The sequence below is a fragment of the Pseudophryne corroboree genome, unplaced genomic scaffold, assembly GCF_028390025.1.
Source record: "Pseudophryne corroboree isolate aPseCor3 unplaced genomic scaffold, aPseCor3.hap2 scaffold_748, whole genome shotgun sequence".
NCBI classification, from domain to species: domain Eukaryota; kingdom Metazoa; phylum Chordata; class Amphibia; order Anura; family Myobatrachidae; genus Pseudophryne; species Pseudophryne corroboree.
In genome coordinates, this window is record NW_026970328.1 from 231,672 (window position 1) to 249,479 (window position 17,808).

The window sequence follows — 17,808 nt, forward strand, 5'->3', positions numbered from 1 at the left end:
GTACAGTCATACACAATGCTGGCCAGTGTCTGGGGACATTCATCTCTGTGCAGAAGCATATAGGGAGTGGCATGGTGGGCACAGTGTACAGAGTCATACACAATACTGGCCAGTGTCTGGGGACATTCATCTCTGTGCAGAATCATATAGGGAGTGGCATGGTGGGCACAGTGTACAGTCATACACAATACTGGCCAGTGTCTGGGGACATTCATCTCTGTGCAGAATCATATAGGGAGTGGCATGGTGGGCACAGTGTACAGTCATACACAATACTGGCCAGTGTCTGGGGACATTCATCTCTGTGCAGAATCATATAGGGAGTGGCATGGTGGGCACAGTGTACAGAGTCATACACAATACTGGTCAGTGTCTGGGGGCATTCATCCCTGTACAGAAGCATATAGGGAGTGGCATGGTGGGCACAGTGTACAGTCATACACAATGCTGGCCAGTGTCTGGGGAACATTCATCTCTGTGCAGAAGCATATAGGTAGTGGCATGGTGGGCACAGTGTACAGTCATACACAATGCTGGCCAGTGTCTGGGGACATTCATCTCTGTGCAGAAGCATATAGGGAGTGGCATGGTGGGCACAGTGTACAGAGTCATACACAATACTGGCCAGTGTCTGGGGACATTCATCTCTGTGCAGAAGCATATAGGGAGTGGCATGGTGGGCACAGTGTACAGAGTCATACACAATGCTGGCCAGCGTCTGGGGGTTCTATGGGGTATATTGGTGGCCAGGAGCCTTTCTGTAACATGTACTTACATGCTGCTTGTAGAAACTGTGATCCGCTGTCTGTGTCTGTTCACCATCCCGCCTGGCACACAATGAGGGAATGCTGGTGGGGAGTGGTCATCGTGCATACACACAACGATTTGAACATAATGCAGAAGATTTAACTATGATGTGTCTGCACGCATGAACGATCATAGACCCCTATAAATGAGCGACGGATATGCGCATCGGCAGATATGTCTTTCATACACACGGAAGATTGGTCGCTCTGATCGATTGGGAACGCTTACGCGTGTGTATGCACCTGTCTCAGTTTATTCATTTGCTATTAGCCCCTGTTTAGTTACTCGTTATACATAAAAAAAAACACACTGTATTTCTGTAATGGTTTATCTTCATACACCTGCTTTATCTTCTAGTACATAAATCTAAATCATTGTTTTATTTCATTTTTATAAAAATGATATTGTATTTTATACGTTTGGTCCTACATATGAATTAATCTTTTCTTTTTTTTCTTCCAGGCTACATATCTTGATTCTGCTTTTATCCGAAAAGATCCATTTGGGGTAGTTCTTATAATATCTCCTTGGAATTACCCTGTTAATCTGACTCTAATTCCACTTGTTGGGGCAATATCGGCGGGTGAGTATCAGTCCATCCTTAGAGTGAAAGCTCTTCAGTTGTAGCCTATTTAGTGGAACCATTTTCATTTTATGTATGGGGCTGGATTTGTTATCACTATGTTTAATAGATGAGAAGCATTTAAAGGTTTTATCATATTGGACATCATTATTACATAGCAGGCTTATATTCACGTGAAAGTAGAAGGATTCTGTTTTATAAAGTATTGTGGAGAGTTGGAGAGTCATACATACAATAACTGCTGAGAGTGGTGATATGGCTTGTACATGTAACACCCCTTTACCTGGGTCCTGAGAGTTGGAGAGTCACACATACAATAACTGCTGAGAGTGGTGATATGGCTTGTACATGTAACACCCTTTACCTGGGTCCTGAGAGTTGGAGAGTCACACATAACTGCTGAGAGTGGTGATATGCCTTGTACATGTAACACCCTTTACCTGGGTCCTGAGAGTTGGAGAGTCACACATACAATAACTGCTGAGAGTAGTGATATGGCTTGTACATGTAACACCCTTTACCTGGGTCCTGAGAGTTGGAGAGTCACATATACAATAACTGCTGAGAGTGGTGATATGGCTTGTACATGTAACACCCTTTACCTGGGTCCTGAGAGTTGGAGAGTCACATATACAATAACTGCTAAGAGTGGTGATATGATTTGTACATGTAACACCCTTTACCTGGGTCCTGAGAGTTGGAGAGTCACATATACAATAACTGCTGAGAGTGGTGATATGGCTTGTACATGTAACACCCTTTACCTGGGTCCTGAGAGTTGGAGAGTCACATATACAATAACTGCTAAGAGTGGTGATATGATTTGTACATGTAACACCCTTTACCTGGGTCCTGAGAGTTGGAGAGTCACACATAACTGCTGAGAGTGGTGATATGGCTTGTACATGTAACACCCTTTACCTGGGTCCTGAGAGTTGGACAGTCACATATACAATAACTGCTGAGAGTGGTGATATGGCTTGTACATGTAACACCCTTTACCTGGGTCCTGAGAGTTGGAGAGTCACACATAACTGCTGAGAGTGGTGATATGGCTTGTACATGTAACACCCTTTACCTGGGTCCTGAGAGTTGGAGAGTCACACATAACTGCTGAGAGTGGTGATATGGCTTGTACATGTTACACCCTTTACCTGGGTCCTGAGAGTTGGTGAGTCACATATACAATAACTGCTGAGAGTGGTGATATGGCTCGTACATGTTACACCCTTTACCTGAGTCCTGGGAGTTGGAGAGTCACATATACAATAACTGCTGAGAGTGGTGATATGGCTTGTACATGTTACACCCTTTACCTGGGTCCTGAGAGTTGGAGAGTCACACATAACTGCTGAGAGTGGTGATATGGCTTGTACATGTAACACCCTTTACCTGGGTCCTGAGAGTTGGAGAGTCACACATACAATAACTGCTGAGAGTAGTGATATGGCTTGTACATGTAACACCCTTTACCTGGGTCCTGAGAGTTGGAGAGTCACATATACAATAACTGCTAAGAGTGGTGATATGATTTGTACATGTAACACCCTTTACCTGGGTCCTGAGAGTTGGAGAGTCACACATAACTGCTGAGAGTGGTGATATGGCTTGTACATGTAACACCCCTTTACCTGGGTCCTAAGAGATGGAGAGTCACATATACAATAACTGCTGAGAGTGGTGATATGGCTTGTACATGTAACACCCTTTACCTGGGTCCTGAGAGTTGGAGAGTCACATATACAATAACTGCTAAGAGTGGTGATATGATTTGTACATGTAACACCCTTTACCTGGGTCCTGAGAGTTGGAGAGTCACACATAACTGCTGAGAGTGGTGATATGGCTTGTACATGTAACACCCTTTACCTGGGTCCTGAGAGTTGGACAGTCACATATACAATAACTGCTGAGAGTGGTGATATGGCTTGTACATGTAACACCCTTTACCTGGGTCCTGAGAGTTGGAGAGTCACACATAACTGCTGAGAGTGGTGATATGGCTTGTACATGTAACACCCTTTACCTGGGTCCTGAGAGTTGGAGAGTCACACATAACTGCTGAGAGTGGTGATATGGCTTGTACATGTTACACCCTTTACCTGGGTCCTGAGAGTTGGTGAGTCACATATACAATAACTGCTGAGAGTGGTGATATGGCTCGTACATGTTACACCCTTTACCTGAGTCCTGGGAGTTGGAGAGTCACATATACAATAACTGCTGAGAGTGGTGATATGGCTTGTACATGTAACACCCCTTTACCTGGGTCCTGAGAGTTGGACAGTCACATATACAATAACTGCTGAGAGTGGTGATATGGCTTGTACATGTAACACCCTTTACCTGGGTCCTAAGAGATGGAGAGTCACATATACAATAACTGCTGGGAGTGGTGATATGGCTTGTACATGTAACACCCCTTTACCTGGGTCCTGAGAGTTGGAGAGTCACACATACAATAACTGCTGAGCATGGTGATATGGCTTGTACATGTAACACCCCTTTACCTGGGTCCTGAGAGTTGGACAGTCACATATACAATAACTGCTGAGAGTGGTGATATGGCTTGTACATGTAACACCCTTTACCTGGGTCCTGAGAGTTGGAGAGTCACACATACAATAACTGCTGAGAGTGGTGATATGGCTTGTACATGTAACACCCTTTACCTGGGTCCTGAGAGTTGGAGAGTCACACATACAATAACTGCTGAGAGTGGTGATATGGCTTGTACATGTTACACCCTTTACCTGGGTCCTGAGAGTTGGACAGTCACATATACAATAACTGCTGAGAGTGGTGATATGGCTTGTACATGTTACACCCTTTACCTGGGTCCTGAGAGTTGGAGAGTCACATATACAATAACTGCTGAGAGTGGTGATATGATTTGTACATGTAACACCCTTTACCTGGGTCCTGAGAGTTGGAGAGTCACATATACAATAACTGCTGGGAGTGGTGATATGATTTGTACATGTAACACCCTTTACCTGGGTCCTGAGAGTTGGAGAGTCACATATACAATAACTGCTGAGAGTGGTGATATGATTTGTACATGTAACACCCTTTACCTGGGTCCTGAGAGTTGGAGAGTCACATATACAATAACTGCTGAGAGTGGTGATATGATTTGTACATGTAACACCCTTTACCTGGGTCCTGGGAGTTGGAGAGTCACATATACAATAACTGATGAGAGTGGTGATATGGCTTGTACATGTTACACCCTTTACCTGGGTCCTGAGAGATGGAGAGTCACACATCTGCTGAGAGAGATGATATGGCTTGTACATGTAACATCCCTTTACCTGGGTCCTGAGAGTTGGAGAGTCACACATAAAATAACTGCTGAGAGTGGTGATATGGCTTGTACATGTTACACCCTTTACCTGGGTCCTGAGAGTTGGTGAGTCACACATAACTGCTGAGAGTGGTGATATGGCTTGTACATGTAACACCCTTTACCTGGGTCCTGAGAGTTGGAGAGTCACACATACAATAACTGCTGAGAGTGGTGATATGGCTTGTACATGTAACACCCTTTACCTGGGTCCTGAGAGTTGGTGAGTCACACATAACTGCTGAGAGTGGTGATATGGCTTGTACATGTAACACCCTTTACCTGGGTCCTGAGAGTTGGAGAGTCACATATACAATAACTGCTGAGAGTGGTGATATGGCTTGTACATGTAACACCCTTTACCTGGGTCCTGAGAGTTGGACAGTCACATATACAATAACTGCTGAGAGCGGTGATATGGCTTGTACATGTTACACCCTTTACCTGGGTCCTGAGAGTTGGAGAGTCACATATACAATAACTGCTGAGAGTGGTGATATGATTTGTACATGTAACACCCTTTACCTGGGTCCTGAGAGTTGGTGAGTCACACATACAATAACTGCTGAGAGTGGTGATATGATTTGTACATGTAACACCCTTTACCTGGGTCCTGGGAGTTGGAGAGTCACATATACAATAACTGCTGAGAGTGGTGATATGGCTTGTACATGTAACACCCTTTACCTGGGTCCTGAGAGTTGGAGAGTCACATATACAATAACTGCTGAGAGTGGTGATATGGCTTGTACATGTTACACCCTTTACCTGGGTCCTGAGAGTTGGAGAGTCACACATCTGCTGAGAGTGGTGATATGGCTTGTACATGTAACATCCCTTTACCTGGGTCCTGAGAGTTGGAGAGTCACACATACAATAACTGCTGAGAGTGGTGATATGGCTTGTATATGTAACACCCTTTACCTGGGTCCTGAGAGTTGGAGAGTCACACATCTGCTGGGAGTGGTGATATGGCTTGTACATGTAACACCCTTTACCTGGGTCCTGAGAGATGGAGAGTTACACATACAATAACTGCTGAGAGTGGTGATAAGGCTTGTACATGTAACACCCTTTACCTGGGTCCTGAGAGTTGGAGAGTCACACATACAATAACTGATGAGAGTGGTGATATGGCTTGTACATGTAACACCCCTTTACCTGGGTCCTGAGAGTTGGAGAGTCACACATCTGCTGGGAGTGGTGATATGGCTTGTACATGTAACACCCTTTACCTGGGTCCTGAGAGTTGGAGAGTCACACATCTGCTGAGAGTGGTGATATGGCTTGTACATGTAACACCCTTTACCTGGGTCCTGAGAGATGGAGAGTCACATATACAATAACTGCTGAGAGTGGTGATTTGGCTTGTACATGTTACACCCTTTACCTGGGTCCTGAGAGTTGGAGAGTCACACATCTGCTGAGAGTGGTGATATGGCTTGTACATGTAACACCCTTTACCTGGGTCCTGAGAGTTGGAGAGTCACATATACAATAACTGCTGAGAGTGGTGATATGGCTTGTACATGTTACACCCTTTACCTGTGTCCTGAGAGTTGGAGAGTCACATATACAATAACTGCTGAGAGTGGTGATATGATTTGTACATGTAACACCCTTTACCTGGGTCCTGAGAGTTGGACAGTCACATATACAATAACTGCTGGGAGTGGTGATATGGCTTGTACATGTTACACCCTTTACCTGGGTCATGAGAGTTGGAGAGTCACATATACAATAACTGCTGAGAGTGGTGATATGATTTGTACATGTAACACCCTTTACCTGGGTCCTGGGAGTTGGAGAGTCACATATACAATAACTGCTGGGAGTGGTGGTATGGCTTGTACATGTAACACCCTTTGCCTGGGTCCTGAGAGATGGAGAGTCACATATACAATAACTGCTGAGAGTGGTGATATGGCTTGTACATGTTACACCCTTTACCTGGGTCCTGAGAGTTGGAGAGTCACACATCTGCTGAGAGTGGTGATATGGCTTGTACATGTAACATCCTTTACCTGGGTCCTGAGAGTTGGAGAGTCACACATACAATAACTGCTGAGAGTGGTGATATGGCTTGTACATGTAACACCCGTTACCTGGGTCCTGAGAGTTGGAGAGTCACATATACAATAACTGCTGAGAGTGGTGATATGGCTTGTACATGTTACACCCTTTACCTGGGTCCTGAGAGTTGGAGAGTCACACATAACTGCTGAGAGTGGTGATATGGCTTGTACATGTAACACCCTTTACCTGGGTCCTGAGAGTTGGACAGTCACACATACAATAACTGCTGAGAGTGGTGATATGGCTTGTACATGTAACACCCTTTACCTGGGTCCTGAGAGTTGGTGAGTCACATATACAATAACTGCTGAGAGTGGTGATATGGCTTGTACATGTAACACCCTTTACCTGGGTCCTGAGAGTTGGAGAGTCACATATACAATAACTGCTGAGAGTGGTGATATGGCTTGTACATGTAACACCCTTTACCTGGGTCCTGAGAGTTGGAGAGTCACATATACAATAACTGCTGAGAGCGGTGATATGGCTTGTACATGTTACACCCTTTACCTGGGTCCTGAGAGTTGGAGAGTCACATATACAATAACTGCTGAGAGTGGTGATATGGCTTGTACATGTTACACCCTTTACCTGGGTCCTGAGAGTTGGAGAGTCACATATACAATAACTGCTGAGAGTGGTGATATGGCTTGTACATGTTACACCCTTTACCTGTGTCCTGAGAGTTGGAGAGTCACATATACAATAACTGCTGAGAGTGGTGATATGATTTGTACATGTAACACCCTTTACCTGGGTCCTGAGAGTTGGACAGTCACATATACAATAACTGCTGGGAGTGGTGATATGGCTTGTACATGTTACACCCTTTACCTGGGTCATGAGAGTTGGAGAGTCACATATACAATAACTGCTGAGAGTGGTGATATGATTTGTACATGTAACACCCTTTACCTGGGTCCTGGGAGTTGGAGAGTCACATATACAATAACTGCTGAGAGTGGTGATATGGCTTGTACATGTTACACCCTTTACCTGGGTCCTGAGAGTTGGAGAGTCACATATACAATAACTGCTGAGAGTGGTGATATGATTTGTACATGTACACCCTTTACCTGGGTCCTGAGAGTTGGTGAGTCACATATACAATAACTGCTGAGAGTGGTGATATGATTTGTACATGTAACACCCTTTACCTGGGTCCTGGGAGTTGGAGAGTCACATATACAATAACTGCTGAGAGTGGTGATATGGCTTGTACATGTTACACCCTTTACCTGGGTCCTGAGAGTTGGAGAGTCACATATACAATAACTGCTGAGAGTGGTGATATGATTTGTACATGTAACACCCTTTACCTGGGTCCTGAGAGTTGGTGAGTCACATATACAATAACTGCTGAGAGTGGTGATATGATTTGTACATGTAACACCCTTTACCTGGGTCCTGAGAGTTGGACAGTCACATATACAATAACTGCTGAGAGTGGTGATATGGCTCGTACATGTTACACCCTTTACCTGAGTCCTGGGAGTTGGAGAGTCACATATACAATAACTGCTGAGAGTGGTGATATGGCTTGTACATGTAACACCCCTTTACCTGGGTCCTGAGAGTTGGACAGTCACATATACAATAACTGCTGAGCATGGTGATATGGCTTGTACATGTAACACCCCTTTACCTGGGTCCTGAGAGTTGGACAGTCACATATACAATAACTGCTGAGAGTGGTGATATGGCTTGTACATGTAACACCCTTTACCTGGGTCCTGAGAGTTGGAGAGTCACATATACAATAACTGCTGGGAGTGGTGATATGGCTTGTACATGTAACACCCTTTACCTGGGTCCTGAGAGTTGGAGAGTCACATATACAATAACTGCTGAGAGTGGTGATATGATTTGTACATGTAACACCCTTTACCTGGGTCCTGGGAGTTGGAGAGTCACATATACAATAACTGCTGAGAGTGGTGATATGGCTTGTACATGTTACACCCTTTACCTGGGTCCTGAGAGATGGAGAGTCACACATCTGCTGAGAGAGGTGATATGGCTTGTACATGTAACATCCCTTTACCTGGGTCCTGAGAGTTGGAGAGTCACACATACAATAACTGCTGAGAGTGGTGATATGGCTTGTACATGTAACACCCATTACCTGGGTCCTGAGAGTTGGTGAGTCACACATAACTGCTGAGAGTGGTGATATGGCTTGTACATGTAACACCCTTTACCTGGGTCCTGAGAGTTGGACAGTCACATATACAATAACTGCTGAGAGCGGTGATATGGCTTGTACATGTAACACCCTTTACCTGGGTCCTGAGAGTTGGACAGTCACATATACAATAACTGCTGAGAGCGGTGATATGGCTTGTACATGTTACACCCTTTACCTGGGTCCTGAGAGTTGGAGAGTCACATATACAATAACTGCTGAGAGTGGTGATATGATTTGTACATGTAACACCCTTTACCTGGGTCCTGAGAGTTGGTGAGTCACACATACAATAACTGCTGAGAGTGGTGATATGGCTTGTACATGTTACACCCTTTACCTGGGTCCTGAGAGTTGGAGAGTCACATATACAATAACTGCTGAGAGTGGTGATATGATTTGTACATGTTACACCCTTTACCTGGGTCCTGAGAGTTGGAGAGTCACTTATACAATAACTGCTGAGAGTGGTGATATGATTTGTACATGTAACACCCTTTACCTGGGTCCTGGGAGTTGGAGAGTCACATATACAATAACTGCTGAGAGTGGTGATATGATTTGTACATGTAACACCCTTTACCTGGGTCCTGAGAGTTGGTGAGTCACACATACAATAACTGCTGAGAGTGGTGATATGGCTTGTACATGTTACACCCTTTACCTGGGTCCTGAGAGTTGGAGAGTCACATATACAATAACTGCTGAGAGTGGTGATATGATTTGTACATGTTACACCCTTTACCTGGGTCCTGAGAGTTGGAGAGTCACTTATACAATAACTGCTGAGAGTGGTGATATGATTTGTACATGTAACACCCTTTACCTGGGTCCTGGGAGTTGGAGAGTCACATATACAATAACTGCTGAGAGTGGTGATATGGCTTGTACATGTTACACCCTTTACCTGGGTCCTGAGAGTTGGAGAGTCACATATACAATAACTGCTGAGAGTGGTGATATGGCTTGTACATGTTACACCCTTTACCTGGGTCCTGAGAGTTGGAGAGTCACACATCTGCTGAGAGTGGTGATATGGCTTGTACATGTAACATCCCTTTACCTGGGTCCTGAGAGTTGGAGAGTCACACATACAATAACTGCTGAGAGTGGTGATATGGCTTGTATATGTAACACCCTTTACCTGGGTCCTGAGAGTTGGAGAGTCACACATACAATAACTGCTGAGAGTGGTGATATGGCTTGTACATGTAACACCCTTTACCTGGGTCCTGAGAGTTGGAGAGTCACACATCTGCTGAGAGTGGTGATATGGCTTGTACATGTAACATCCCTTTACCTGGGTCCTGAGAGTTGGAGAGTCACACATACAATAACTGCTGAGAGTGGTGATATGGCTTGTACATGTTACACCCTTTACCTGGGTCCTGAGAGTTGGAGAGTCACATATACAATAACTGCTGAGAGTGGTGATATGGCTTGTACATGTTACACCCTTTACCTGGGTCCTGAGAGTTGGAGAGTCACACATCTGCTGAGAGAGGTGATATGGCTTGTACATGTAACATCCCTTTACCTGGGTCCTGAGAGTTGGAGAGTCACACATACAATAACTGCTGAGAGTGGTGATAAGGCTTGTACATGTAACACCCTTTACCTGGGTCCTGAGAGTTGGAGAGTCACACATACAATAACTGCTGAGAGTGGTGATAAGGCTTGTACATGTTACACCCTTTACCTGGGTCCTGAGAGTTGGAGAGTCACACATCTGCTGAGAGAGGTGATATGGCTTGTACATGTAACATCCCTTTACCTGGGTCCTGAGAGTTGGAGAGTCACACATACAATAACTGCTGAGAGTGGTGATATGGCTTGTATATGTAACACCCTTTACCTGGGTCCTGAGAGTTGGAGAGTCACACATCTGCTGGGAGTGGTGATATGGCTTGTACATGTAACACCCTTTACCTGGGTCCTGAGAGATGGAGAGTTACACATACAATAACTGCTGAGAGTGGTGATAAGGCTTGTACATGTAACACCCTTTACCTGGGTCCTGAGAGTTGGAGAGTCACACATACAATAACTGATGAGAGTGGTGATATGGCTTGTACATGTAACACCCCTTTACCTGGGTCCTGAGAGTTGGAGAGTCACACATCTGCTGGGAGTGGTGATATGGCTTGTACATGTAACACCCTTTACCTGGGTCCTGAGAGTTGGAGAGTCACACATCTGCTGAGAGTGGTGATATGGCTTGTACATGTAACACCCTTTACCTGGGTCCTGAGAGATGGAGAGTCACATATACAATAACTGCTGAGAGTGGTGATATGGCTTATACATGTTACACCCTTTACCTGGGTCCTGAGAGTTGGAGAGTCACACATCTGCTGAGAGTGGTGATATGGCTTGTACATGTAACACCCTTTACCTGGGTCCTGAGAGTTGGAGAGTCACATATACAATAACTGCTGAGAGTGGTGATATGGCTTGTACATGTTACACCCTTTACCTGTGTCCTGAGAGTTGGAGAGTCACATATACAATAACTGCTGAGAGTGGTGATATGATTTGTACATGTAACACCCTTTACCTGGGTCCTGAGAGTTGGACAGTCACATATACAATAACTGCTGGGAGTGGTGATATGGCTTGTACATGTTACACCCTTTACCTGGGTCATGAGAGTTGGAGAGTCACATATACAATAACTGCTGAGAGTGGTGATATGATTTGTACATGTAACACCCTTTACCTGGGTCCTGGGAGTTGGAGAGTCACATATACAATAACTGCTGGGAGTGGTGGTATGGCTTGTACATGTAACACCCTTTACCTGGGTCCTGAGAGATGGAGAGTCACATATACAATAACTGCTGAGAGTGGTGATATGGCTTGTACATGTTACACCCTTTACCTGGGTCCTGAGAGTTGGAGAGTCACACATCTGCTGAGAGTGGTGATATGGCTTGTACATGTAACATCCTTTACCTGGGTCCTGAGAGTTGGAGAGTCACACATACAATAACTGCTGAGAGTGGTGATATGGCTTGTACATGTAACACCCGTTACCTGGGTCCTGAGAGTTGGAGAGTCACATATACAATAACTGCTGAGAGTGGTGATATGGCTTGTACATGTTACACCCTTTACCTGGGTCCTGAGAGTTGGAGAGTCACACATAACTGCTGAGAGTGGTGATATGGCTTGTACATGTAACACCCTTTACCTGGGTCCTGAGAGTTGGACAGTCACACATACAATAACTGCTGAGAGTGGTGATATGGCTTGTACATGTAACACCCTTTACCTGGGTCCTGAGAGTTGGTGAGTCACATATACAATAACTGCTGAGAGTGGTGATATGGCTTGTACATGTAACACCCTTTACCTGGGTCCTGAGAGTTGGAGAGTCACATATACAATAACTGCTGAGAGTGGTGATATGGCTTGTACATGTAACACCCTTTACCTGGGTCCTGAGAGTTGGAGAGTCACATATACAATAACTGCTGAGAGCGGTGATATGGCTTGTACATGTTACACCCTTTACCTGGGTCCTGAGAGTTGGAGAGTCACATATACAATAACTGCTGAGAGCGGTGATATGGCTTGTACATGTTACACCCTTTACCTGGGTCCTGAGAGTTGGAGAGTCACATATACAATAACTGCTGAGAGTGGTGATATGGCTTGTACATGTTACACCCTTTACCTGTGTCCTGAGAGTTGGAGAGTCACATATACAATAACTGCTGAGAGTGGTGATATGATTTGTACATGTAACACCCTTTACCTGGGTCCTGAGAGTTGGACAGTCACATATACAATAACTGCTGGGAGTGGTGATATGGCTTGTACATGTTACACCCTTTACCTGGGTCATGAGAGTTGGAGAGTCACATATACAATAACTGCTGAGAGTGGTGATATGATTTGTACATGTAACACCCTTTACCTGGGTCCTGGGAGTTGGAGAGTCACATATACAATAACTGCTGAGAGTGGTGATATGGCTTGTACATGTTACACCCTTTACCTGGGTCCTGAGAGTTGGAGAGTCACATATACAATAACTGCTGAGAGTGGTGATATGATTTGTACATGTACACCCTTTACCTGGGTCCTGAGAGTTGGTGAGTCACATATACAATAACTGCTGAGAGTGGTGATATGATTTGTACATGTAACACCCTTTACCTGGGTCCTGGGAGTTGGAGAGTCACATATACAATAACTGCTGAGAGTGGTGATATGGCTTGTACATGTTACACCCTTTACCTGGGTCCTGAGAGTTGGAGAGTCACACATCTGCTGAGAGTGGTGATATGGCTTGTACATGTAACATCCTTTACCTGGGTCCTGAGAGTTGGAGAGTCACACATACAATAACTGCTGAGAGTGGTGATATGGCTTGTACATGTAACACCCGTTACCTGGGTCCTGAGAGTTGGAGAGTCACATATACAATAACTGCTGAGAGTGGTGATATGGCTTGTACATGTTACACCCTTTACCTGGGTCCTGAGAGTTGGAGAGTCACACATAACTGCTGAGAGTGGTGATATGGCTTGTACATGTAACACCCTTTACCTGGGTCCTGAGAGTTGGACAGTCACACATACAATAACTGCTGAGAGTGGTGATATGGCTTGTACATGTAACACCCTTTACCTGGGTCCTGAGAGTTGGTGAGTCACATATACAATAACTGCTGAGAGTGGTGATATGGCTTGTACATGTAACACCCTTTACCTGGGTCCTGAGAGTTGGAGAGTCACATATACAATAACTGCTGAGAGTGGTGATATGGCTTGTACATGTAACACCCTTTACCTGGGTCCTGAGAGTTGGAGAGTCACATATACAATAACTGCTGAGAGCGGTGATATGGCTTGTACATGTTACACCCTTTACCTGGGTCCTGAGAGTTGGAGAGTCACATATACAATAACTGCTGAGAGTGGTGATATGGCTTGTACATGTTACACCCTTTACCTGGGTCCTGAGAGTTGGAGAGTCACATATACAATAACTGCTGAGAGTGGTGATATGGCTTGTACATGTTACACCCTTTACCTGTGTCCTGAGAGTTGGAGAGTCACATATACAATAACTGCTGAGAGTGGTGATATGATTTGTACATGTAACACCCTTTACCTGGGTCCTGAGAGTTGGACAGTCACATATACAATAACTGCTGGGAGTGGTGATATGGCTTGTACATGTTACACCCTTTACCTGGGTCATGAGAGTTGGAGAGTCACATATACAATAACTGCTGAGAGTGGTGATATGATTTGTACATGTAACACCCTTTACCTGGGTCCTGGGAGTTGGAGAGTCACATATACAATAACTGCTGAGAGTGGTGATATGGCTTGTACATGTTACACCCTTTACCTGGGTCCTGAGAGTTGGAGAGTCACATATACAATAACTGCTGAGAGTGGTGATATGATTTGTACATGTACACCCTTTACCTGGGTCCTGAGAGTTGGTGAGTCACATATACAATAACTGCTGAGAGTGGTGATATGATTTGTACATGTAACACCCTTTACCTGGGTCCTGGGAGTTGGAGAGTCACATATACAATAACTGCTGAGAGTGGTGATATGGCTTGTACATGTTACACCCTTTACCTGGGTCCTGAGAGTTGGAGAGTCACATATACAATAACTGCTGAGAGTGGTGATATGATTTGTACATGTAACACCCCTTTACCTGGGTCCTGAGAGTTGGACAGTCACATATACAATAACTGCTGAGAGTGGTGATATGGCTCGTACATGTTACACCCTTTACCTGAGTCCTGGGAGTTGGAGAGTCACATATACAATAACTGCTGAGAGTGGTGATATGGCTTGTACATGTAACACCCCTTTTACCTGGGTCCTGAGAGTTGGACAGTCACATATACAATAACTGCTGAGCATGGTGATATGGCTTGTACATGTAACACCCCTTTACCTGGGTCCTGAGAGTTGGACAGTCACATATACAATAACTGCTGAGAGTGGTGATATGGCTTGTACATGTAACACCCTTTACCTGGGTCCTGAGAGTTGGAGAGTCACATATACAATAACTGCTGGGAGTGGTGATATGGCTTGTACATGTAACACCCTTTACCTGGGTCCTGAGAGTTGGAGAGTCACATATACAATAACTGCTGAGAGTGGTGATATGATTTGTACATGTAACACCCTTTACCTGGGTCCTGGGAGTTGGAGAGTCACATATACAATAACTGCTGAGAGTGGTGATATGGCTTGTACATGTTACACCCTTTACCTGGGTCCTGAGAGATGGAGAGTCACACATCTGCTGAGAGAGGTGATATGGCTTGTACATGTAACATCCCTTTACCTGGGTCCTGAGAGTTGGAGAGTCACACATACAATAACTGCTGAGAGTGGTGATATGGCTTGTACATGTAACACCCTTTACCTGGGTCCTGAGAGTTGGTGAGTCACACATAACTGCTGAGAGTGGTGATATGGCTTGTACATGTAACACCCTTTACCTGGGTCCTGAGAGTTGGAGAGTCACACATACAATAACTGCTGAGAGTGGTGATATGGCTTGTACATGTAACACCCTTTACCTGTGTCCTGAGAGTTGGTGAGTCACACATAACTGCTGAGAGTGGTGATATGGCTTGTACATGTAACACCCTTTACCTGGGTCCTGAGAGTTGGAGAGTCACATATACAATAACTGCTGAGAGTGGTGATATGGCTTGTACATGTAACACCCTTTACCTGGGTCCTGAGAGTTGGACAGTCACATATACAATAACTGCTGAGAGCGGTGATATGGCTTGTACTTGTTACACCCTTTACCTGGGTCCTGAGAGTTGGAGAGTCACATATACAATAACTGCTGAGAGTGGTGATATGGCTTGTACATGTAACACCCTTTACCTGGGTCCTGAGAGTTGGACAGTCACATATACAATAACTGCTGAGAGCGGTGATATGGCTTGTACATGTAACACCCTTTACCTGGGTCCTGAGAGTTGGTGAGTCACTTATACAATAACTGCTGAGAGTGGTGATATGATTTGTACATGTAACACCCTTTACCTGGGTCCTGGGAGTTGGAGAGTCACATATACAATAACTGCTGAGAGTGGTGATATGGCTTGTACATGTAACACCCTTTACCTGGGTCCTGAGAGTTGGAGAGTCACATATACAATAACTGCTGAGAGTGGTGATATGGCTTGTACATGTTACACCCTTTACCTGGGTCCTGAGAGTTGGAGAGTCACACATCTGCTGAGAGTGGTGATATGGCTTGTACATGTAACATCCCTTTACCTGGGTCCTGAGAGTTGGAGAGTCACACATACAATAACTGCTGAGAGTGGTGATATGGCTTGTACATGTTACACCCTTTACCTGGGTCCTGAGAGTTGGAGAGTCACACATCTGCTGGGAGTGGTGATATGGCTTGTACATGTAACACCCTTTACCTGGGTCCTGAGAGATGGAGAGTTACACATCTGCTGGGAGTGGTGGTATGGCTTGTACATGTAACACCCTTTACCTGGGTCCTGAGAGTTGGAGAGTCACACATCTGCTGAGAGTGGTGATATGGCTTGTACATGTAACACCCTTTACCTGGGTCCTGAGAGTTGGAGAGTCACATATACAATAACTGCTGAGAGTGGTGATATGGCTCGTACATGTAACACCCGTTACCTGGGTCCTGAGAGTTGGAGAGTCACATATACAATAACTGCTGAGAGTGGTGATATGGCTTGTACATGTTACACCCTTTACCTGGGTCCTGAGAGTTGGAGAGTCACACATAACTGCTGAGAGTGGTGATATGGCTTGTACATGTAACACCCTTTACCTGGGTCCTGAGAGTTGGACAGTCACACATACAATAACTGCTGAGAGTGGTGATATGGCTTGTACATGTAACACCCTTTACCTGGGTCCTGAGAGTTGGTGAGTCACATATACAATAACTGCTGAGAGTGGTGATATGGCTTGTTCATGTAACACCCTTTACCTGGGTCCTGAGAGTTGGAGAGTCACATATACAATAACTGCTGAGAGTGGTGATATGGCTTGTACATGTTACACCCTTTACCTGGGTCCTGAGAGTTGGAGAGTCACATATACAATAACTGCTGAGAGCGGTGATATGGCTTGTACATGTTACACCCTTTACCTGGGTCCTGAGAGTTGGAGAGTCACATATACAATAACTGCTGAGAGTGGTGATATGGCTTGTACATGTTACACCCTTTACCTGGGTCCTGAGAGTTGGAGAGTCACATATACAATAACTGCTGAGAGTGGTGATATGGCTTGTACATGTAACACCCTTTACCTGGGTCCTGAGAGTTGGACAGTCACATATACAATAACTGCTGGGAGTGGTGATATGGCTTGTACATGTTACACCCTTTACCTGTGTCCTGAGAGTTGGAGAGTCACATATACAATAACTGCTGAGAGTGGTGATATGATTTGTACATGTAACACCCTTTACCTGGGTCCTGGGAGTTGGAGAGTCACATATACAATAACTGCTGAGAGTGGTGATATGGCTTGTACATGTAACACCCTTTACCTGGGTCCTGAGAGTTGGAGAGTCACATATACAATAACTGCTGAGAGTGGTGATATGATTTGTACATGTACACCCTTTACCTGGGTCCTGAGAGTTGGTGAGTCACATATACAATAACTGCTGAGAGTGGTGATATGATTTGTACATGTAACACCCTTTACCTGGGTCCTGGGAGTTGGAGAGTCACATATACAATAACTGCTGAGAGTGGTGATATGGCTTGTACATGTTACACCCTTTACCTGGGTC

General features: G+C 44.9%; 1 protein-coding gene across 1 annotated transcript in view; it reads left to right on the plus strand.

Annotated features, from left to right (window-relative positions):
- The window catches only part of LOC135040591 (aldehyde dehydrogenase family 3 member B1-like), a 270,098-nt gene that overhangs the window by 209,207 nt on the left and 43,083 nt on the right, over nt 1–17,808 (plus strand). Inside the window, exon 3 of the mRNA XM_063954834.1 lies at nt 1,270–1,390. Within this exon, the coding sequence (XP_063810904.1) occupies nt 1,270–1,390 (121 nt within the window). The remainder of the gene's footprint in view (nt 1–1,269; nt 1,391–17,808) is intronic.